This window comes from Nanorana parkeri, unplaced genomic scaffold, assembly GCF_000935625.1.
Source record: "Nanorana parkeri isolate BGI_ZX_2015 unplaced genomic scaffold, ASM93562v1 scaffold15, whole genome shotgun sequence".
Taxonomy (NCBI): Eukaryota; Metazoa; Chordata; class Amphibia; order Anura; family Dicroglossidae; genus Nanorana; species Nanorana parkeri.
The window spans coordinates 1,698,919-1,724,267 of record NW_017306283.1 but is presented as its reverse complement, the minus strand read 5'-3'; the positions used below and the strand labels follow the sequence as shown (position 1 = coordinate 1,724,267).

Below are 25,349 nucleotides of genomic sequence, written 5' to 3'. Positions count from 1 at the left end.
CACTACTGTGTCCTGTGATGATGATGGACGGAGTGGGGGGACGGAGGAAATCAATACTGTTTGAAGGGTCGCAGATCCTTTAGCCAGCTTCTCTGAACTAGAACTTCTCTGAACGACAGCACAGGAAGTACTTAAAGTCTTTTTTGCAGGAGACCTTTAATAATAAAGTGACACTAAACTCAGGAGTTAGATCCTAAAAATGCATTCAAGTACCTTAACTATTAACAATAGTGTAGCTTATTTGTGTATCACTCGGCTGTAGGTCTTCAAATCATCTCTGACACTGTCCTTCCTTCTGGAGGGGGGCTACTTTTTTCCCCATGGTCTCTGTGTGTGTTGTAAAGTAGTCACCGCTCCAAGCTCACTCCTGTGATGGATTACAATCTCAATACGCATTAGTAAACTAAACATGAGATTGTAGTCCATCCCAGGAGTGAGCTTGGAGCGGTGACTACTTTACAACACACACAGGGACCATGGGAAAAAAAGTAGCCACCCTCCAGAAGGAAGGACAGTGTCCGCACCAATTCAGAGATGATTTTAGGATCTACAGCCGAGTGATACACAAATAAGAGACATTTCTGTTGATAGTTAAAGTATTTGAATGTATTTTCAGGTATTTAACTCCTGAGTTTAGTGTGACTTTAAAAATGTATTTTTAGCAACAGGGACACTTTGCTCATCATCATTAGGACAAATACAGTTAAATTAGCCCTGACCATCTTAGCCCGTCTCACCATTCTAAGACTTCTAACCTCCCCACGCATAAAATACATTTATTTGTTTTCCTGCCTCTGCAACACAATTAAAAAATAAATAAAAAAAAGACGACATTAAAATATCAATGGAAAATGTTCACTGGAGATTTCCATGCCATGGTAAATCAGCAGCTTATCAAAATGTCATCCTTGTAATAGTTAAGATTCCAATTAGCTGGGAACGCAGACATTGAACCAGACAAAGATGAAACGGAGCGATTGAAACATTCAATTCTGTCTGGCGGAAGTTCAGCTTCCCCTTTATAATGTCAAATGATAATCAGTTACATTTCGCTTTTGTGAACAAAACATTATTTGCAGATCGCGGTAATGGGATATGTGGAAGTAGCCGAGGAAAGGATTAAACTGCAATCAGAGTTACTGCATGCCAGAAATCTGCGGATCTCATACATTCCTGTGCACTCTGACTGGGATGGTAACGGTAGAACCCCTATCCCCAGGAAAGGAGGTGTTCTGTAGTTCTTACACACTTCCTGTCCTAGGGGGACCATGCTGCTCCTCTATACATACAGTACAGTGGGATGCAGCGATACCAGTTTTTCGGTATCGAGTACGAGTACCAATATTTTTTCCGGTACTCACCAATACCGATACCAGATGTTACCGCTCCTAGCATTGAAAATTCACCCCGAGCCAGACCCGGGAATACCGCCAGGGAGGTTAAGGAAGCCTGGTGGCGTGCAATGACTCGCTGCATGGCTTCCCAATTAGCCGGGAAGCCGCCTCCGTGTTCCCACGCCACAGGTGACAAGGAAGCATTCCCGACCAATCAGAAGGTGGGCAGCGAGTCATTAAATGCCGCCTGGGACGAGGGAGCATGGAGCCGGCTTCCCGGGCCAATCAGAAAAATGGTCGGCGTGTAATGACTCGTAACCCAGCTTCGAAGACAAAAATATTTATTTATTAATGAGCAAATACATACTATTTGTTCCTCCCCAGGTGTACTCAACCTGTAACACGTTTCACCATTACGGCTTACTCATAGAATAAGGCCTGGGTTGCCCTGGTTATTTACTGGATTTCTGTGCTTTCAATCATGGAGGCTCAGCATTACATGTGGGAGTTATCTAGGATGCTCTGCATGTCTAGGAACGCCCACTCCTCCAGACTGACACCCAGCCTTTAAGGCAATTTTATATTTGCATAACTCCTCCCAAGCAAGTCCACTCTTGCATCAGGGCTAAGAGCTCTTTATAGGAGTACTGCGGCAGGGTGCTGTGATGTTTCAGGAAGCTATGCGCAGCACCCTGCGGCCCCTCCCACCAGTCATGCCTGCATTGCACAAAGACCCATCTTCGGATATAATTAAAGTATGTAGGTTAAAAAAATGTATTACAATGTAGATTAGTGGAAATGATGGAACCAGGAAACACACAATCTAACCAGATTAAACTTCAGCTTTAGGTTATAATGAAATATTGTCATTTTAATTCATTTTTATATTATATTATTTTACATTTTATAATAGGTCACAGTGCAGTATATTAGTGCTGCAGGGGTTCATTTGCATATTAGCCCTGCAAACTCTTTTCACAAATTTCAGATTTACAACTTTATAATGAAGCCAAACTAATGAAAAAAGAAGAGAAGTGCAGAACTAATGGATCGAAAGGTTGATTTTCAAGCTTTTATGAACAGATCAAATTGTGAAATAGCAGAAACGACTAAAAATCAATGAGGAACAAACAGATCTGAACCGTTATAAATCGCCTCCCGGGTGTCAGGGTACTTCAGTCAGCACCCATAGTACAGCTTCTGCCCGGATCTCTGCACGCAACTATGCACATGCGCGTATTCGGTGCTAGTAATGCGCAAAAACAATGCTCACGTACATGCCTGTCTTTGGCGCCAGGCGGGCTATTTAAAGATGGCTCCTGCGTCTGCACCTTGCTGAGAGATTTTCAGCTGTACTCTGCATCTGTGATTCCGCTTCTGAGATCCATTTGACCCAGCTTGATTCCTGACTCTGCCTACTTGCTGCCTGCCTTGTGGCCTCAGCTCGTCCCTGACCATTCTTCTGCTTCCTGATCTGGTACCATCCTGCTCGCAAGTGTATGACCCGGCCTGTTCCTGACTTCGCTCCTGTCTCCTGCTTATGTACCATGCACGTTACCGATCTGGCTTGTTCCTGACTACTCTTCAGCTCCTCACACAAGTGTCGTCTGATCTGCCATTGACCACCAGCTGCCTCTGGCATCCTGTTGTCAGCATCAGCCTATCCAGTGTGTAAAGCAGTTATACCAGACACAGGCACTCTTGCCCCTCTCTGTCTGTACAACTACTGTTCCATCTCCAGTGGGGTTCAGACGAGAGCAGCAAGGGCAGGCCTTCCTCGTCACTTCAGGCTCACACCAAGGTACGTGACACCGGGTATCAAATAACGATAACCTCAGCAGTCCTATAACATGGTCTTGTCTAGAAAAGACATCCTATTGAGCCTGGGTCAGCAGATATGGTAGCAGAGATCTTCTCTGTCCTAGACACCGTACCCGAGGACATAAAACCCAATCACTAGAGGAAGGTCAGGTTATGACGGCTGAGGCCAACGTCTCTGCGCCTTGCCTCAAAGAGGACATAATGAAATTTTCTCTGTTTTTAAATGTATTTGTGGCCGCACAAAAATAGAGTTGGCTTAGAGGCTTTAATAAAGTGGAGAATAAAGTCTGGAGGTCATCTGGAAGGTAGTCGCAATTAATAACGTACTAATATAAAAGGAACGTGTCAGGGATTATGTAAAGCAAGCCGAAGAGTTTCTGGTTTGACCGAGAACAGAGGATGGCAGAATAATAACAGATCATCCCTTTGTTTTAATTACAATTGAAAATTAAAGGTTGGATATGCAAAGAAGATTAATAAAGGCCAACTAAACCCATTTCATTTGGGGACTGCTGTTGGCAAGTTGTCTCTGGAGGGGAGATCCCACCAGGAGTCACAGTTCTGTTCAAGTACCACAGTCACTACAAAGCAAAATAATGCTATACTGGTCTCCCAAAGTGTCCTCCATAATACAGAAGAAGAAATAAAACCTGTAAAGGAATAGTGCAGCAGTAAGCAAGGGTGTCCCTAGACGTCTTGCCGACTGAGGCCAGGAAGTGGGGGCTGCTCGTGATGCACGATGATGTGGTTGCAGCTCGCAGTGGACGTTCTGGGGGGTTGGGAGGGTTCCTGTGGGGGCCCATGGTGCATGGTGTCTTGCCCAGCTCACTGACATTTCTGCTTGCCAGGAGCTGGGTGGGACTACAGCCAGAGCGTCCCGCTCACTTCCCGCTCACAATCGCAACCATTGATGCCAGGGAGCTTGGTTCGAGCGGAAAATACTGCAGACTTTTTTTTATAAGCACCCTTTTTTTATTACTCCTGATATGAGCCCCTTCCAACATTGGTGGCCAATCTCTCACTAAAACTGTAACAGTCAGTGACATCATGCATGTGAACGTAACTGGTTTGAGTGCATGGATCAATGCACAGAAATGTACTTCCCGCTATTACAAGCAAGCAAATGATAGCTGAAAAGCTAAAAGAGTGGAGGGTAATGAAACCATTTGCAGACCCTGCCGGGTCCCCCTCTGCCCCACAGGCCCCAGTGCAGCTGCATAGAAAGCTATGGTTATGACTACACCTCATAACTTCTCAAAAAAAGACATGCTGGTAGGTTAATCGGCTCCTGTCTAAATCAGCCAATGTGTGCATGTGAGATAGGGACCTTATATTGTAAGCTCCTTGAGGGTAGGGACTGATGTAAAGCACTGCGTAAAATTAAAAGTTTGATGTCTGGGAAGATTATTTGCTCCTATGAGGGTGGTACCAACATCCTTTGGAAGTTACAACGTAGTAAAAATTAGCCTATATGAAACTTTTAAGGTATCTTGTATATATCTTTTTATAACATACATTTTTTATAATTTATTAAAGGAGAATTATGAGGTGAGTGATTTTCACTCAGACTCATAATCTGAGCCGACCTGTGACAATGAAACTGTCACAGGTCAGCTCGCTCACTTCTCGATTCTGTGCCGGCAGAGAGCCGTGACAGGGGAGGGACTGGATTCCCCCCTCCCCTGTCCGATCCTCCAGCGCTGACTGGCGGAACGGACGGGGGAGGGGGCGGGTACAGCTGGCTTTGCCTCTAGATAGGCAGAGCCAGCTGTCACTCACGCAGCTGAGTTGATCCAGACATAATTGTCGGGATCCGTTCCGGCTGCGGCGTCTCAGTATACTGCGAGCTGTAGCTCGCGGTATACTGAGCTTTGGGTGACAGGAGGACGCTAGTTTGTGTCCTCCCGTGACCCTTAGGAGAACTATGGGGAAAAGCCCTAAACCCACAGTTACATAGTTACATAGTTACATAGTATTTGAGGTTGAATAAAGACATTAGTCCATCAAGTCCAACCTATTAGGATCTCATTCTAGGAGTACCTGTACCCCTGTATATTACGGTCCCTTAAGAAATCGTCCAAAAGTTTCTTGAACAATTCCACATTATTTGCTGAAATCACCGCCTGTGGCAGTGAGTTCCAGACCCTAACTGATCTTACTGTGAAGAACCCCCTTCGCCCCTTGTGCTGGAATTTTTTTTCCACCAATTTTAGGTGATGGCCTCTAGTTTTTGTAACGGAGTTAATTTTAAACAGTTTATCGCTAATGTTGCTACCACCATTAAACATTTTGTACATGGAAATCATATCCCCCCTTAATCTCCTCACCTCTAATGTGAACATCTTTAAATTTAGTAGCCTCGTCTCGTAGCTCTGGTCCTCCATACAGTTCTCCTTTAAAGTACTTAAAAATTAATGACAAAATCCAGCACCTGATGCAGACTCCTGTAGTACAGTCAATATCACCTCTACCCAGATAGCAAGGATAACTTGCCACAAACCTGTGTAAGGGGTTAAATTGTAATTCTTGTTAACTTGCTGTACACATTCCTGGCAAGTTGTAGACTTGCAGAACACTTGCAGCACAAGTTCTAGTTGACACTTTTTGAATTTGTAGCAAATTTGCTTGGCAAGTCTACAGCAAGTGTCCTGCAGGTCTTAGCAAGAGCTCTGCAAGCTCGCTGGTCTGGAGACTTGCCATGCAGACTTGCTGTAATTGTGCAACAAAATTGTGAAGCTCGGCAAGTCTGCAATAGTTTAGCAAGTCATTTGGCCAGGCAGATGCGTGGCAAGAACATGGGCAGTAGAGAGATAAAGACTGCTCAGCCCAGTATCTCATCAGCCCAGGACAGTGGACAATGATGCTCATCTGCTCCTGGGTCTATTCCTTATACTGTGGATACTCATAAGGAAGGTAAAAGGGTCTCTCTTTATTAAATGAGACTGAACTTCATGTTGAAATACTGAAGTGTTGGTGGAGTAGGACCTATTTGATCTTTCATTATCTACTTGTCTCTAATGGCCAACCTTTCCCATAGAAAGCCCAGTAAGAGACATATTTTTAAAAAAAAGAAAAAAAAGGAGAAATAATAAAAGGAGTAAAATGATGAAAAGAAGGAAAACTCTCCGTGTTTCACAAGTCTTGTGACATGTCATAGCATTCGGTTCTGAGATCCCGGGAGAATAGGTACTCTGCCATGCATCTCTAAGTGCTTCTCCTCATATGTTGTACAGGTAATTGTGTTACTGGCTGCTTGTCCATTGTATTGTATGACAGTCTCATGTTACAAAGGGTTACACACCAATTTGTCAGCAATGACAGATGGCCGAGCATTCATTTATGCTCAGCATGTGAAAGAAAAAGAAATCGACCTTCTCGGCATTCACGTGCTATAGATCTAATTCAGGAAATCATTTGTAAGCATTTAAAGAATAATGTTAAGCACTTATGTATCTCATATATAACTTCCACATAGATATCTCTCTCTCCCCATCTATCTCTTCATCGGGATCCGAATTTCCGAATTGCATTGGGGAGCTCCTAAATGGCATTTGGGTCTGGGAGCCTCAGCTTTAGTAATATATGCATGTGGCTCCCAGACCCGAATGGCTTTCGGGTACTCATGAATGCAAATTGGAAATTTAGATCTCGAATGCCATTGGGGTCTGGGAGCCTCAGCTTTAGTAATATATGTATATGACACACAGATCCGAATGGCATTCGAGATCCGAATTTCCAAATTGCATTTGGGAGCTCCCAAAAGCCATTCGGGTCTGGAAGCCACATACATATATTACTAAAGCTGAGGCTCTCAGAACCGAATGCCATTTAGTAGCTCCCCAATGCAATTCAGAAATTCTGGAACCTGATGAAGAGATAGATGGGGAGAGAGAGAGAGATCTATGTGGAAGTTATATATGAGATACCTCAGTGCTTAACATTATTCTTAAATGCTTACAAATGATTACCTGAATTAGATCAATAGCACGGCAATGCAGAGTAGGTCGATTTATTTTTCTTTCACATGCTGAGCATAAATGAATTCTCGGCCATCTGTCATTGCAGACAAAATGGTGTGATTCAGCTTTAGTATTAATATCTGTATATGGTTTTCTGTGGTACTCGCAGCGAATATTCGTAAACTCATCCAAAACTAACGACAATTGGGATTTCGTCCGAATCCATAACCCAAACCAAATTGAATTTCAGATCCAAATCCCGAAATATCTGAACCAAATTTTTCCGCAGCTTACATATCTGCTTTCTATCTATCTTACGGATTCTGTGGGAATCCTCTTCAGCCATTGGGTGGCCACTGATGATGCAACTCCTACGCATACACACAGGAGCTACACCCTCCCTGCACCTCGCACATCTTAGAGATGCCATGAATGAGCTGAGCGTGAACACTGCATGGTGCATGCACTGTATAGTGTACACAGAGGAGTCACTGGAGGAGAGAGGAAGAATTTTTTGTGGGCAGAAGAGACTTTGCACGTCTCGTCTGTCAAAAACCCTGATCTCCCAGCAATTTTTACTTCCGCTTTAAGGTGACGTGCGTATCTCGCAATGCTGGGGTCTGTTCCCACTATTCTATAGAACTGAGGAAGCCCCTTGGATGAAATGTCTTCAACATTACAGGACCATCCCAGCTGAATGTGACTCCACGCTACCCTCTGTCAGTGATTTTGTTATTGCAGCAACCCTGATAATGGCTGGTGGAGAGGGACGCGATCCAGGAAAGGGATCTGTCATTTTCTTTGGAGCTTGGCGAGCGCGAGGTGCAATGCAGCTGGTCTCCCCCAACTAGCATAATGATGTATAATGCACAACAGAGTCAAATGACCATATCACAAAACAAGTCAGTCATCTGTTTAATGAGCGGCTGCCCTGTCTAGGGTGTCACGGGAAGACAGGCTGCCACGGCATTGTATTGGTGACACACGGCAAAGACTTGACAAATGAACATTTCTTCACCTTACTGCCCCTTGTTCAGATTTAACCCCTTTTGGCATTCAGAAAATATATAATGTTGGGGGGTTTTAAGTCATTTTCAGGCCTAAAATGTGGAATATAACATGAGTGCAAAAAATGAAAAAAGGGCCTCAGTCATGAAGGGGTTAAAGGCAGCTGATCTCCAGGAAAATATAAAAGGCACAAATGAATGCAGACGTGTAATCATGAATACATCATTAAATTTATTTTTATAAATGCAAGCAGTGTAAGTACAGGCAGTCCCGTGTTACAAACAAGATAGGGTCTGTAGGTTTGTTCTTAAGTTGAATTTGTATGTAAGTCGGAACAGGTAAATTTTTTAAGTGTAACTCCAGCCCCAAAATGTTTTTTAGTTTTGGATAGCATAGGTTACCCCCTGTAACATTTGTTTTGCTGTGTGTGCCCCTGTTCAGAAAATGTCACCCCACTTTACTGTCCCTGTGACAATTGGATTTAGAAAGTTTTGGGTTGTTGTGGAAACAAGAATTGGTGATAAAGCTTCAGTGGAAACACCTTTTCCCCATGATAACTCTTACAGGAGGGAATTGCCCTTCCTAGGGGTAGATTTCCTCTCACTTCCTGTTGTCTCAAGGACAGGAAGTGAGATTACATTTTTCTAATGAGGATACAGACAGCAGTATAAACGTCACAGTGACCCGGAAGAAGAGACAGGCACCCCTCATCTGCATGTCTAACAAGAGCCAACTTCCTGTAATGTACGTACAGTACTACGAACCAGACCCAAAAAGGCGGCCACTCCTCATCGGCACAAGCGCGGTAGCATTACAGCTACTGAAATGCTGTGCGGTACACTTTGGCTGCAGCCTGGGACCCCGTGCTGTACAGTATTGTAAGTAGGGGTGGTATGTAAGTCGGATGTTTGTAACTCGTGGACTGCCTGTACCTGAATTTGACACGGCATTAGTTATCTTACGGCAGAAGTAGACTGGAAGAGGGGGAGGCAGCACAAGGAGCAATTCAGATGTGCTGCTGCGTGAACGTGCCAACAATGAGCATGAGAGAGAACAGAGGGACAGAGAGATGAGCCCGTCAGTCTGCTGCTTCTCCTTTCACTGTCCAATCACAGGCTGGGGGCGGGACAAGATTTGTAAGTGTTACTGAACTGAATCAGAGAAAAATTAAGTCTCCTCTCCTGCCAGACAGGACTGTGCTGTTGGACAAAGATGTATAAATCTCAGAACTGGGAGGACAGATATGCATATCCCTTGGCAGGTAAACAAGGTCCCATATATGTATTATGTTTATGTATTTGGCTGTGCAACTTGAGTTCAACTTTAAGTCTTCCAATACTTTTCAATCCAGTGTTAGAGTCTCTATTGGTCATTGAGGATCTATCACTGGCCCGGTGAATGGTGTAAAGATGTGTAGCTCCATGTTGGCAGAGAAGATACACGTGCTGAGGGAAGGTGATGGGATCTTTTTAGAAAGCTATGTATAGCACCCTGCCGGCCCCTCCCACCAGCCTGCATTGCACAGAGACCCAGTGAAGACATCCCTGGGACTAAACTAACATATGTAATCAGAGCTTTAAGATTCCTGAAGTATCAGTCGCCCTCCACCCGTATACACGTAAAATCAGCTTTTATTGCATTGATTGCAATATAAATCCATGAATATACACCACCAAACAATTCCCCATGCCTTCTCCTCCTATGCGTTTCACCACCTAGGCCTTATCATAGAGGTGAAGCTATTCTATTTCTGTGCACCTTATATCCAAAAGTACCCGCCCCGTCGAACAGGTGTAACCCTTTCATCCCATCTGCTCTGTGCCAGCGCAGACACTCCACCCACTGCCATCAGAGGGGAACTACAATGCACCTCATCCTCTGCTAAAAAAGTGCACCGGTGCCAGAGGAGAAGAGTGGGGCTAGAAAACAAACTAACTTCATATAAACTAGATTGGAGGGCTTCCTGTCCTCCACGCTAGTAGAGGGACAGCTTCTGGAGACTGCTCTGTCCCTTGTGATCTTGTACTGAACAGGAAGTTCAGAGAAGCTGAGCTGAGAGAGTTGGAGGTGTTTGGAGACATGATGTCTGTAAGCGCTTGGGCAGAAATGTAAAGAAATGTTTTGCTGGGCAATGTATCTTTGTTTGATCTGGATTCATTATTTAAAAAAAATATATATATTTTTTTTAGATCCAATATTACTTTAAGAACCAATAATTGTCAAAATATACAATTCTAAAGCAGCACAACAAAATACAATAAGAACTTGAAAAAGCAGGTGTCCTTTTTTCAGACCAGTACACCAGGTATCTGTTTGAACTGTTAATATATGAAAGAAAAGAGCAAAGAAACACCAAGAAACACAAATGAATTACAAACAATGAAAATGTTAATTTGGTCCACCCACCAGATACATACACATAATATATTACAATAGTCCTTTTAGACTAAAATCTGGACTGGCCATAATGGCAAACACAAGAAATGATTAAATGATCAGAACACTTAGTAATGATGGTATCACTGGACTCACATGAGCTAGGCGATCAAACCTCGCAAAGAGTTCATTCAACATTCGAACCAATTCTTGCGCTGATAAGGTAGTGGACAGATTGGTGAATCCTTTGACATCTGCAAAAAGAATGCTGCAAAGAAAACAAAAAAGGTGATTAATTCCCAGTTCTGGGGGAATTCACAAAATAATATGACAGTATAAGCCATTATAATGAATACAGTATAAGCCAATATAATGAATACAGTATATGATTCATATAATTGTAGTATACACTGCCTGGCCAAGAAAAAGTCACACAATCTAATATTTAATTGGACCGCCTTTAGCTTTGATTATGGCACACATTCACCGTGGCATCGTTTCCATAAGCTTATGCAATGTCACAACATTTATTTCCATCCAGAGTTGCATTTATTTTTCACCAAGGTCTTGTAGTGATGATGGGAGAGTCGGACCTCTGTGTAAAGTCTTCTCCAGCACATTTCAATGATTCTCAATGGGGTTAAGGTCTGGACTCTGTTATGGCCAATCTATGTGTGACAATGATGACTCATGCTACCTGATCCACTCTTTCACAATCTGAGCCCAATGAATCCTGGCATTGGCATCTTGGATAATGTCCAATGTGCCATCAGGCAAGAAAAGAATCCACTGATGGAAATACCTGGTCATTCAGTATATTCAAGTAAGCAGCTGATTTAATTTTGGGCACATAATGTTGCTGAACCTAGACCTGACCAAATGAAGCAACCTGATATCATAACATTAAATCCAGGTGGTGACTTTTTTTTTTGACCCGGCAGTATATATTGTGTAAGAGAAGATAATTGCTTCTTGCATAGCCTTATTAAAAACAAATCTCAAAAATGTTAAGGCTGAACTGTCACAAATCTGGTCAATTTAAACTGAACAAAGTAGGTTTAGGTGCGATTAGGAGTTCCTGCGTCAGGAACTTGTGTTTTTCTGCAGCAAGGATCCCTAATTTGCTGTTTACAAGTAGCAGCGGTCACTCATTCATGTTAAAGTGACACTAAACTCAGGAGTTAAATCTTAAAAATACATCCAAGAACCTTAACTATGAACAAAAATGTATCTTCTATGTGTATCACTCGGCTGTAGATCCTCAAATCATCTCTGAATTGGTGCTGACACTGTCCTTCCTTCTGGAGGGTGGCTACTCCATGGTCCCTGTATGTGTTGTAGAGTAGTCACCGCTCCAAGCTCACTCCCATGATGGACTACAATCTCATGTTTACTTTACTAAGTTGTGTTGAGATTGTAGTCCATCACGGGAGTGAGCTTGGAGTGGTGGCTACTTTTCAACATTTAAAAAGTAAAAAAAAAAACTACTTCAGAAGGGTTTTTTTTTTTATTAAGAGGATGCAAATAAGTAGGACAGAGGGGTGGAAACTCAGAAGTGGGCTTTTATATTTCCTGTAAAAATTAAAGCCCAACTCCAGCCAAATAAAATCTCCCTACTATCCCTCCCTTCCACATCCCCCCTCCCCAACCCATTCTGCCAGGTGTTACTCTCCCCTCATTCAAGTCCCTTGCTGATGCTGTTTTCGCCAGGAGGGCCTGCTAAACCAGTGCTGGAGACTAACCCTTGCCGGTTGGTCCCCTTCACTCCTTTGGGGTCAATATCAGTAGTCTTCAGGATCCTGAGAGGACCTCCCCCCCAGTGGACAGCCAATGGGAATTGTCCATGTCAAGCAAGCAATGACTTGGACAACAGGAAGAAGGACCCCAGCAGGAAGTAAACAGAGAGGAGAAGGCCATAGCACTTGGTGATCACAGCATAAGGTAAGTGAAACATTTTTTATGGGTCCAGCCCAGAGATCAGTGGGGAGAGAGGGAATTGGGAGGAAGTGGTAGGAGGGCGTTTATTTTATCCTGGAGTTGAGCTTTAAGTTTAGCTCTGACCTTGCCACTTCTCAGGCCTTCCTAATGGTCATTTAATTTCTGTGACCTATAGGGAGGCTTGGGACAAAAAAAGGGGTTCAGTCTCTTGACTTTTACAGGAAATGTCAGGATTTGCATATAACGTCAACTGTCTTTTGATGATATAATTTACATGACTCAGGATCTATCTATCTATCTATCTATCTATCTATCTATCTATCTATCTATCTATCTATCTATCTATCTATCTATCTATCTATCCATCCATCCATCCATCCATCCATCCATCCATCCATCCATCCATCCATCTATCTATCTATCTATCTATCTATTTATTTATTGTATCTTTCTATCTCTCTATATATTTTTCTACATCTGTTTGCCTAACAAGCAGTCATGATGTTATAATGCGGTTGATTTGGACATAGTAACATCTCGCCATGTGACAGCGCAGGCCTGCAACAAATGAATTCTGGGCCGGCTCTGCATATTTATTGGAGTGTGCAGATGGCATAATTTTTTCTGTTATGAAACCAACACTAGCGCGCATCCAGCACATTAAAACAAATATTGATTTATAGATTACGATAATGGCCAGGTTTACTTCAATAAGGAGGAGAAAAAAAAAAAGCTTAAATCAAACCGCTACACGTGTGACTTCACAATTACGCCTTTAGCTGCTGTGGTTATGTTTTATTAGACCTCTATAGAGCTGTCGTTTTGAGAGCTCCTTTCGACTGGCACTCTGTGTAATAAACACATAACATATGTGGGGTAGAGGACATAAGCCTCTCTAAGGTTTGTGTACAAAGATTGTTTTTTAATGCTGGATATGCTTATATTTATTCCAGGTATAGATTTAGGAAATACTAATTATTAATTAATGGTCTGGCCCTCTAGCAACTTCAGCGCGAAATTATAGCTAATTATAGCTAATTTGCCTACACACGTCAGGTGGTCATAATAAAATGGCCACTCAGTGTATATATTTTAATAATATTATTATTATTCAGGATTATATAGCGCCGTATAAGAGCTTTATAGGAGGGAGACAGCACACAAATGAATTCAGTTAAGTTTTCATTAAAATAAGAATTAACGGTTATCTGTGGTCAAAAACTAGAAATAAATATGTTTTTCTGTATGGAATTTCCATAAGTTCTATCCCACTCCTAATAACCATATCCATCTAGACGTTTGGTAACATATTGAAGATGCCCATAGGATGTACTTCCTCAATGCACTGACACCATTTCACTGAGTCCTGTGAATACGCATTTCCTTGTGTCACCACGCTCACAGAGCCTGCCTTCTGAACTACAACTTAATGTCTGAACAATGTAACATCATCATTGCTTGCTGGAAGCAATGCATGATGGGATATGTGGTCTCGAGAAATCGAGATTTCATCACATCAAGCAGCAGGGAAAGAGAGGCAAAGCACACTGGGAATCCAGATAGTTGTTGGAAGTGATGGGCAGACGGAAGGCAGCGCTCACTACATGAAAGGGATGTTTTCAAGTAACCTTTGATTTTATTATCAGAAACAACTCTACTATGTACTCCTATTACAATGCTGATGTTATAACAGGAGAGGATATGCTGGGACTTTACATCAGCTTTAACATGCTTTTTTTATGCATTGATGCACACCCTTAAAGAGTCTTGGAGAAGTAAAATGTCACCAGCACACTGAAGAGATGGGTCAAACAGATGTTTTTTATTAACGCATATAGTCACAATGATAGCAACGTTTCGAGGCCGCAAGGGGGTCCCTTTATCAGGCTCAGCATGACAGATAAATAAGCCAGGCCATGGATCAACCCAATCAGATTTCACATCATCAGTGCGATCAGCGGCAGGTAATTTCTCATTGGTTACTTGGGGTCACAGCAATTTCCACGCTCTTTGCTTAATGAGCCGTAAAGAGTTAAAGAGATGTATAATGACACTATATAAAAATAGACTGTCATTTCATGTGTGCCTCTTTCCAATAACTGAAAGAAGAAGGCACAATCCTTTTACATTCCCATCTGTTTCTGCATCAGCCAGGAGAGCATAAAAATAGCCTGTTTTCAGCAGCCGGATTTAGCAGCGAAATCAAGCGGCTTATCCACAACATATATATAATGCTGCTTTACCATGCGTCTTCCAGAGCGGGAGGTCTGCCTATATCATCAACGTAGACACTGACGCGGATGGAAATGCAAAGCTCTATAGGATCAATGATATAATGCATCTAGTAGAACAAACGTTAATGTGGAATTATGGGCAAAATTACCCATGACATGTGTGATGCGGTCTGTCATTAACATTAAAGAGGACCTTTCACATCATTTCCAACTTTGCTCCAACTTTACATTACAAACATGTAATGAATTTCTTTTTCCGTATTCATTCTTTTTTTGGTAACTATTTTCTGCTTATCCACCCTCCCAATTCCTTCTTTCTCCTCTACGTTCGTTCTAGTAGTGAATGTTAATTCTCAGTTTTTAGAAGCAGAGGCAGCAGAGGAACTGGCTCGCTTAACGGCACAAGGCTTATGTTGCTGGCAGAACAGCCCTGTAAACAGACCCCCATCCACTTCAGTTTACATTTGTCCAGAAGGCTATCAGCTTTCTAATGGGTGCAGTAATGGGTAATTTCCTCTTCCCTCAAGTTATGTATCCTTGACATCATTGCTCCTCCTGGGTGCCTGCGACATCCATGGCGGGTGTGTCAGCGAGGAGAGAGGCGGGCAATCAGAGAATGTCCATTTGCTGATCTTCCATGCATTGAATGAAGCCAGAAGTGCGAGTGTTTTGTCACTTGGGTTTCAGTGCTGTCATTCCCAGGCTGCTGTGGAAGAAGCTAGTCAAGCAAAATCTGTGCTTGATTAGCCTCATTGGAGTGCAAAGGTAGCATGGGCAACAAAAGTAAAGAGGAAAGTGTTATGAAAGGCGTATTTAAAATAAAAATTAACCCCCCTAAAATGTTTTAAAGCCCCCCTGCACTGTCACGATCTGGGATCAGGCTCAAAGTCCAGTAGCTGAAACAGCGGGCAAATTCGTGGTATAACAGGCCGGGTTTGGTACACAAGCAGACGATAGTAGTAAAGGAGCAGGCAGAAGCGTAGTCAGCGAGCAAGCCAAGGTCAGTAGCCAAAGGTATCAGCAGAAGACGATGAGAGTAGTCGGTGGATCAGCAGCCACAGGCCGGTACATGGGTAGCAGTATGAGAGGATTGTATCACAGAGGGAGCAGGAAGCAAGATATTGGCAGGAGAACAATAATCTGGCAAACAGGAAGTGCAGAGGCACGGCTAAAATAGGAAGTTCAAGGGAGGAGCAAGGAGTTTAGCAGAAAACTAGGTTTACCTGGGGACCACACAGAAGATCAGGCAAGGAACTATCCAAGGTTTCAGAGTGGCTCAGCAGGTAGAGCCACCACCAGACACAGCAGAGGCACTGGGTTCAGATCTGGATCCTGATGTGCACACAGAAAAGTACACATGTGCATGGGCCATCATTCATGGTTACCTCTATTTCACCTATTGGCAATTTTGAGTACTGAAGTTTTCTGCCATCTCATTGTAGCACACAAATTTAAATCCTGACATGTTTGGTATTTATTTACTCGATGCGACCACATCTTTTATATCTTGCCCCCCAAAAACTGGGTACTATATTGTGTTTGTATGCACTAAATTTCATTTTAATACAGTTTACAAAAAAAATTGCAGCTGCCATTATTTTATTCTACACAGTCTCTGCTTTCAGAAATATATATGATTTGGGGGATTTTAAGTAATCTTTAGGCCTAACGTGCATTTAACATGCATGCGAACAATGGCTCTGGCAGCAAAAGGGTAAAAGCTTAACGTAAATGGAAAGGCAAGATTACCTCAACTTAGTTTTTAGCACTGCTGTGAGTACTCTTGCACTTCCTAGTAGCTAATTGCTGAAAGGATCCTTGTAAATACCTATTCCCCAAATTGATTTATCCGGCTGTGTGACTGTCACTCATCTCCGCTGTCTAAGAATGAAGTGAATATCGGGCCTTGCTGGGGTAGTGAAGTCTAAACTGGAAAATGTGCCGTCCAGAGGGGTACCTGAGCTCATTTTGACTATTCAGGCACATGTACAATCAAGGAATGAAGCGATATAAACATGAGTCGTGCTGAGACAATGGTGCGGTGCACTTCCGGGTCCCCACAACGCTGTGTGGGAGGAACCATTTGAACTGTGGCTCTATAGCATTGTCGGCCCCAGTACTGCAGCAGAGGGCGGGTACAATGCTAGTTTACTATTGGCTATTGCAAATTGAAATAGCCAATAGGAATGTAGCAATGCATTCCAATGGGAATTTCTTTTTTTTTTCTGACATCGCTCCGTGTCAGAATAAAGACACGTCAGAATCTCTCCTGGGCGGCCGGGAGCGGGAGACACCCAGAGCGCCCGGGAGAGTTTTTTCTTCCTTTTTTTTTTGATGGCAGCAGAGCCGCCGGACAATAGGAAACTATTGGGCGGAGCTAGCTGTCACTGCTAGCTCCGCACAATCGTTTTCTATTTACTTTCTTTTTTTAAACTATTTTTCTGTTCTGCTCGGTCCCTCTGAGGCTCAGCGGCATTCGGCTATTCACTCACTGCTGTTCAGCATCTCTAAGAATAGGCCGAACATCAGTGAGTAGCCTGCCGGAGGTTCGGCTCAGCCGATCCAGATGTTGGAAATCAGCCGTACCAGCCTGAAGTGAATAGCCAAACAGTGTTGGTTGGTTGTTCACTCGGCTGCCCTCGGCAGCTTAGTGAATAGACCCGAAAGTCGTATTAATCTTTTAACATTTTGTTTAACATTTCCGTAAGCAGAGATTTCTAGAACAATGTTTACTTGTTCTTCTATGCTATGGCTTGAGTACTTGTTGCTATAGAGTCAACAAGCAACATGAAGTTGCAGTCACCATAGCAACCAACTAGGTTGTAATACAATTATGGCCATCTAGCTCTCCATTTGCGCATGCGCGAGACCTGGTGGCACGCCACCTGCGGCCGACTGTGAAAGTTAGGAAGTAACTGTTGGCTTCAGATATAAGATGGCGGGACAGAAATAAGGAGCAAGTTAAAAAAGAGACATAAGGATTTGGGCTTTGGGCTTTGGGCTACAGAGTATGTATATTAATCTTATACTACATAAATCACTATTGCTGTGGCCTGTTAATGTTTTCAACATATAGGTGGATGGTCCTCTTTAACACATCTGATTATGTTTTCTGAATCCCCACTTAAAATAGTTGATCCTACAAGTAAATCTGTTATGTTTTTAATTTCCTCTAATAGGGTGACAGCACTTCAGTAAATTCCCACAGCAGCGTTGTCATCCTTATATAGTTTTTTTTGGACAAGTAGTTTTAAATGGAGGCAAACACATTATAACCCAACATTAGAAACAGTAACAGTTTTTTTAAATAAATTCTTTTGGGGGAAAACCATATGGAACAAGTCTGCACATTAGAAATGTATTATTATTGGATACTATAATAATAAATGTATTGAAGCCGAAAACCATGTCATCAAGGCAACTAGCATTTTCAGAATCCAATGATAACAATGGCACTTCCCTTTAAAGGCCCGGGCTGGAAATCAGACCCGGTTGGCAATATTTTTAAAATGATTTTCAGAAACACTGAAACATTGCTGCATCTCATCTGATCACACACAGAGTGTCTTCTGAGGATTGCAAATTGCTGTAAAACCCAAATGAAAACTTGTTTATTCAATTGGAATATTAACAATATTTTGAGCTTTAAAAGCTCATCTTTGATCAATAGTAACTTGAAAAGCGCAGAAGCAAAGAGAGAAGAGAGGGATTCATTCTCAAATAGAAAAGAGAGATTTTATGGCTTTTGGTCAGTACAGAAAACCAAGGACGTTGCCACGGACGAATCTACAAACCGGGGGACTGGAACCGAACATTAAGGACGGCGGCGGGCAATTCGCAAGATGTCAGAAGCAAAATATTTTAAGGAGATCAGCACTGAAAGATATATGTAGGCTGCCATTACCGGCCTGCTTCTGAAAATACTAGTTGACTGGCTGATGCAGACGTAGACCTGCTCCATTGGCGTCATTCCAAATTCCAAAAGTCAGAAACAAAATATTTAAAGGGACTCTGCACTGTAGGCTGTCATTGCCGGCGTTCTATCGAAAGCTCCAACTCCTCGAGATCTCCAACCATCTGACTTCTAGTTTACTTAGAAGTAAGAGGTTTGGCCGAGATAGCTGTACTGCATGTGCGCCAACCGTGGCATTTCCCTATACAGATACTACACAGCAATAAAGTATTAAAATGAACTAGGGTCAGACTAATTCAGCACATTATTACTCTGAGTTGCCCCACTCAATATGGCTGTCGCTTGCGGCCATATTGAGTTGGGCGATTCAGATGAATAATTTGCTGTATTAGTTCTTAGCGCTTCTAAAAATACTAGTTGACTGTTTTCTGGCCCCGGTCCTATCAGAGTCATTGACCTGGAACAAGCAAGCAGATCTGAAATTGATACTCCTGATCTGCTCACTGGTTCTAACACAGTGACTTACAAAGCAACGAAGCAAGAGGATCAGCATGACAGCCAGGCAAGTAACGGGAAGAAGAACTTGGCACTCAGCGCAAGTTTCAGGTTTTTATTTAACGTGCCACAAAGCAGGAACGACACGATGTTCAACCAGGGAGAAGAGATGATTATATCTGAACTTATGAGTTCTTCCCCCGGGATTCCAGCAGCCGCAATCCTTTAAATGGAAGGAATCCAGAGAGGGAACAGAAGGTGAGACCCAGGAGAGAGCGATAAGCTGTCATCATGTCCCACACCGCAAGCTGGTGACATATTGGAACCTGCTTATTTATGGTATGGTAACATAGTAACCTGAAGTCACCCGAGGATTCCATTATCCACCATTATAATTAATGTAACACACCCGGGAGAGAGCAACAGTGACACCCACCCCGCAATGACTGAACTTCTATCTGCTGTACAATGTCAGCACATCAAAACCTATCTATCTCTCATTTACCTCTCATCTATCTATCTATCTCTCATTTACCTCTCATCTATCTATCTATCTATCTATCTATCTATCTATCTATCTATCTATCTATGATTTCTAGGTGGACATATGTGCATGGGAAGTTTAGAGGAGTCAGAAGCCTCACTAGGAATCATGACTTCATTACTCTTTTGTCTTGTTTCTTGGTCTGTACAGACCGAAAGTAATTCTTTATATCACGAGAATCCTTCTTTTTAATAAATATACAAAAACAGCTTTGAAAATCGTTACATAAAATGTCATATTTACCTGATAGAAATGGGGAAGAAACGTTGTTTTTGTTTAGTGCTGAACAAAATAAAACATGTTTTTTCAAAAACTCAGCTTTAGGGGGAGCGAGTTGTAAAGCGCCAGTAGCCAGCACGCCCTCTTACCTGACATTTTCATAGCGATGGATGTAAATCTTGTGAAACTGGTGCTGCAGATGTTCGTCTTCTACATTGGTCATGTCGTTGATCATTTCAAGTACAACAAAGCGAGGTAATACAGAGAGGACGAGCCTTTCCTAAAAGACACAACAAAGGCAATCCAAAATTAATTAGATGAAAGTGAAGGAAAATCCCCAGAAGGGGAATGGAGGGGAAATCCTTCAATGGGGACACTTGTTCTGAGTACAACTGGCCGAGAGGGAATTTTCCTCACGTTGTAGAGATCTCATCTCACTTCCTGTTGTGCCAACAAGTCAGGAAGTGAAGGAAATCCCCCCAAGGGGACAGAGATGTTCTTTTAATTATGCCATTCAGTGAATTGTGCCCAGGAGGGTGCTCTCAGTGGTCATTCGTCGGGGTTGCGTTCAGAGCCAAGCTGTCAGCGACAATTTCCGGCATCCTGCCCAGCTCACTGATGTCATTGGTTGCAATGAGCTTGGAGGGATGCCAGCCAGCATGTCCCGCTCAGTTTCTGGCAACCGGTGGCATCAGTGATATGTGACAGATCCTCAGGTCACAATGTCGCCCTGAGGAAGGGACCCTGCGTTGGCTCTATGACGCATGTGACGTATCAATAAAAGTGCTTATACTTTTTGCACATTATCAAATGAGTGCTGGTGACTTCTATCATTGATTGGACTGTGGCATGGCGCCATCCATGTCGTCACTTCAAGCACCTACAGATATCTCTCATGGTTATAACGCTGTAGGGAGTGCAGGTGATTCACTGACGCTATTTAGTGATATGGGCAGGGCGCCAGAGAGAGCATTACGGTACACACACACACACCTGCCACCCCCCAATGAGATGCCACCTGAGGCTGCCTCATTATAGGGCGGCCCTGTTGATACTCATGTGGTTAAATTTTTAAATTTGACTTTCTCATTGACACCACATTTGCCGAAATGGTAACCATGTACCAAAAAGCACCCGATTACAGCCAAAATTTCAGGGGAATGAAAATGCTCAGTGACCTAGGTAGTCACGTGAACAAAGATGGGGACCAGAGCAGGCATAGACTGCGCCTACATGCAAAGTTTTCATACGTGAGCGGAGTGAGTCCCCGCTGATCAGCCTCCCACGTTACCTCGTAGTCATCTTCCTGTTTATACACAAGACTTTACACATTCCTTCATCTTCAGTCGCTCAACAACTTCAACGAGAATAATCATTGTTAGATTGCCTGGGGAAATGCGCGACCCCTGACGCTCTCAGAGTAAATGACTACAGCGAGAAGGAGCCCATTTATTTTCTGCACTGGGAATAATGTCACCGGGAAGGAAGGTGATGGCAGGAAAATAGGCTTCGGCGATAAGAATAAAAAAATCCCTGATTTCATTTCAGCTCACCACTACAGCAGGGGGATTATTATACCGCCATGCTGTGCCATTATCCATATCCATGTGATTCATTACCCTGCATTAACCATTCCATAATGGTCGCCTGGAGCAGCATCCTGCATTCACCCAAAAATGTGCAGAACAACGCCAGGCTGAGCATTGTTGAAGCTGAAATCCAGGCAAACGGCTATATACACAGATAACATGCATATACCAAAGCTGTTGTACCTGCTGAGGGATCTGAGGAACTGTGTTTACTTTAACACAGTCCTGAGATTCACACAGCTCTGCCATACATCACAGCCCAGGAGACCCCTAGAACTGGAGGGGTCCTGAAGGATAGTAAGTATGATAGCTCCAGATGCCGGCTAAGCTTTAAAATAAAATGTGGACTTTATTAGTTCCACTTGTGGCACTTTCCTTTTTGCACGCTCAGTCCCTAGTCAAGCTAAGGGCCGACCTTCAGCAACCACCCCTGGGAGAGCTGCCGGAATCATTCCCAGGTTGCTATAGTGTTTAAGACCTGAATTAGATCACCTTCTGCTCCAAGAGATCCAGCGCCCCAGATCTTTCCTCTACTTCCTGAACAATAAAAACTTGACAGAGGGTCTAATCCTTCCCTACTCTATCCAAAACTAAATAAACATTATTGGCTATAATTTTTTAGTAACAAGGATCCTCCACTTCGAGTGCCTAAGCATCTTTTGGGCAGTGGGGATATAGAGGAGTCGATGCATGTCCCTGGCTGTCCCATGGAGATCAGAGGTCTTCAAGCATGTTCCTGGAGGTCCACTGGGACCCAGAGGAGATTAGGCAAAGCCCTGGTAGTCCAGACAAAGAAGAGTTAAGTCCTGTCCCAAAGTGGAGTGTTCACCCATGTCCTTTGCAATCCGGACACAGGAGTTTCCTCATGTACTGGCAGTCTAGAAACAGAGTTTCCTCATGCCCCTGGAAATATGGACCTAGAAGAGCTTCCTGATTCCCCTGGCAAAATGGACATAGAAGAGCTTCCTCATGCAACTGGCAATATGAACCTAGAAGAGTTTCCCCATGCCCCTGGCAATATGGACCTAGGGGAGTTTCCTCATGCCCCTGGCAATATGGACCTAGAAGAGCTTCCTCATGCCTCTGACAATATAGACCTAGAAGAGTTCCCTCATGCCCCTGGCAATATGGACCTAGAAGAGTTTACTCATTCCCCAGGCAGACCAGAAACAGAGGTGTTCACACAAGTCCCTGGCAATCTGGACAAAGAGGACTTTCCTCATGTGCTGGCAGCCCGGACACAGAGGAGTTTCCTCTTGTTCTTGTTAGTTAAGACACTGAGAAGTTTCCTCATGTCCTTGACAGTCCAGCAACAAAGAGGTTTCCTCAAATTTCCTCATGTCCCCGGCAGTCTGGACACAGAGGACTTTCCTAATGTCCCCGGCAGTCTGGACACAGAGGACTTTCCTGGTGCCTGGTATTCCAGACAGAGAGCTGTCCTCAAGTCCTTGGAAGTCAGGACGCAGAGATGTTTTCTCCTCTTCCTAGTAGTCCAGACACAGAGAAGTTTCCTCAAATCCTTGGTAGTCCGGATGCTACTAAGTTTAGGCAGTTTAGTCTTGGCAGGTTCGCTAAGGGCCTTCACTTTTACTCCCTCCGTGGTGTTGAAGAGGGAGTTTGAAGATAACTACGTGGGAAACTTCACGTTGGTTCCTGACGTCACAAGCCGCACGGCACGGTTACCTCTTGGAAACTGTGACTGAAACGGACACTCTCCGCACATCCAGGCTTTTTTTGGCTCCTTCGTGTGTTCTATAAATGCCATCACCATGGCAATCCCAGGAGACCCGTCTCCATAGAAACACCTGTGATTTGGAAGGGGCTTACTGGGGGCACACAACGCTCTCTTGTTGGCATGGTAGCTCTCATGAGCTGTCAAGATTTGTATTTAATATGAGTAGCAAACAAAAAGAAAAGACATTACTTCAGGCTTGGGAGCCCACTCTTGTCTTTTTAAGGGAGTGTTTTTAGGGTAAGGCTACATGTAAGGAATAAACTCCAAAAAACTGCTTATTTTCCATATCTGTATCAACCGAACAACTAAAAGTGTCAATTGTGGAAAGTTTTGAAGCAACAGTGCAAAGTGGTGTTGTACTATAAAGAGAACCTGTCACCAATTTTAAACTTTTTGAAACTTTTTTTTGTCTGCCATTGACATTGAAAAATATTTTGACCAAAAATCAGGTAGTCTGAGGCAGCCTAAGACTATTGCCTCAGAGGGCATCTCTTTAGGTCACCAGGAGCCAGAGCATCCCAGGTTGCTAAGAGCAAGGCGAGGAGATGTATAAGGGCCCTACACATCTCCGCGCCCAGCTTTTAGCAACCTGTCATGCTTGGGCCAGCGTCCCACCCAGCTCTTGGCAACCAGTGATGTCATTGAGCTGAACAGGATGCTGGCCAGAGCTGGGTGGTGCACCGCCAGAATGCCAGCCACAGCATCGTTAGTGTGCACCACTAGCACCCCATCAATGCCCAGCAAACCCTAACCCCCTTTTTCTGAAACAAGCCCACCAGCACTCCCCCTCATGTAATGCTTATGTTAAGGACACCCCTGCCAAAAAAGCTAATGCCTGAAGGGATGGGCAAAATTAAGGTTTTTCCTCAAATTCTGAAAAAATGCATCAACCTGAAGTGAAATTTCCCTAAAGGAGGAATCAATTCTGCAAAATTGTGACCACTCTTCCCTAAAAACAATGACCTTATTTGTGTGGTTTTATTTCTTTTACTGTCCAATATGTAGCCTAGTGGGGCAGGTCGGTGACCAAACTGTATGGCTTAACCATAATGTAGAAGCGTGAAGTCACCGACAGAATTCCAAGTTTTTTTTAGTACAGCTCACATCTAAGTATTTCAGCTTTTCAGTTCAAAAGCACTGGGATGAAGAACATTTTGGGAGTTGGGGAGTCTCCTACCTGTCTCTGGTTCTCAGTCTCAAGTCTCAGCCTGGCTTCGACGCATCTTCTGGTCTCGAGAAAGGCTTGTCGCTGAGCCCGATCTGACAGGTAGCTAATGAAGATTCCGGCCGTGTTCATACACATAAACAACACAGCTTGTGCCACAATCTGCAAAAGAAAAGGAGTTGGAGAATATCAGGTCACGTCGCCTCCAAAAACATCATGCAAATAAATATTTTCCTGTGCAGAGATAATGGGAAAAATGTCATACAATGAAAACATACAGCTCGCAAAATGAAGAGGATTCAGATGTACGATTGTAATACATTGTGTAGAACATCTCGCCTACAGGACTTCTATCTTCCTTAGAGGAAACCTGTATTAGAAGGAATACATTGCCTGTCAACGCTGACCTCCTACTGATAATGCCTGTTACCCGTCTCTAATGCTCCAGTGGCTTCAGTATTTCCTCAGTCATTGAACTAGAACAAGTGCACAGGTGGGGAGTTCTGCCTTCACTGGCCACATGCTTGCTCAGAGTCAACTCAAAGATTACAGAAACAATGTTGCACCAAGAGCCTTTTGTCATGATGGTGGCTTGCCTTTGAACTTCCCTCTGGATGTGCATTAGGTCAGCCTTTCTCAACCAGGGTGCCTTCTGGCTTCTTCAACGGTGCCTAAAAATGTTGTGGTGGTAGAACTCTGATGTGAAGGGGGCTCCGGATGTGAAGGGGGAGCTCTGATGGAAAAAAAGGCTCTGGATATGGCTCTGTATATGAAAGGGGGCTATGATATAAATAGGGAACTCTGATGTGAAGAGGGGCTTCTGATGTGAAGAGGGCTCCTGATGTGAAGGGGGATTGTGATGTGAATGGGAGACTCTAATGTGAAAGAGAGGGACATTGATCTGAAGGGGGGACTCTGATGTGAAAGAGGTGGACGTTGATGTGAAGGGGAGAATCTGATATGAAAGTTGGGACTCTGATGTGAAAGAGGGGGGTTCTGATGTGAAGGGGGGGGGGGGG

The 25,349-nt window shown here is 43.5% G+C and overlaps 1 protein-coding gene across 2 annotated transcripts in view; it reads right to left on the bottom strand.

Annotated features, from left to right (window-relative positions):
* The window catches only part of ADCY8 (adenylate cyclase 8), a 242,886-nt gene that overhangs the window by 109,077 nt on the left and 108,460 nt on the right, over nt 1-25,349 (bottom strand). The window contains exons 1-3 of one of the 2 annotated variants that reach the window (XM_018558869.1): nt 24,343-24,490; nt 19,991-20,121; nt 10,655-10,766 (exon numbers count right to left, since the gene is read on the bottom strand). In XM_018558869.1, coding sequence (XP_018414371.1) covers nt 10,655-10,766; nt 19,991-20,121; nt 24,343-24,468 — 369 coding nt within the window. In that variant the 5' untranslated portion in view covers nt 24,469-24,490. Of the gene's footprint in view, nt 1-10,654; nt 10,767-19,990; nt 20,122-24,342; nt 24,491-25,349 lie in introns of those variants that run through there. The other variant, XM_018558861.1, reaches the window with a different exon arrangement.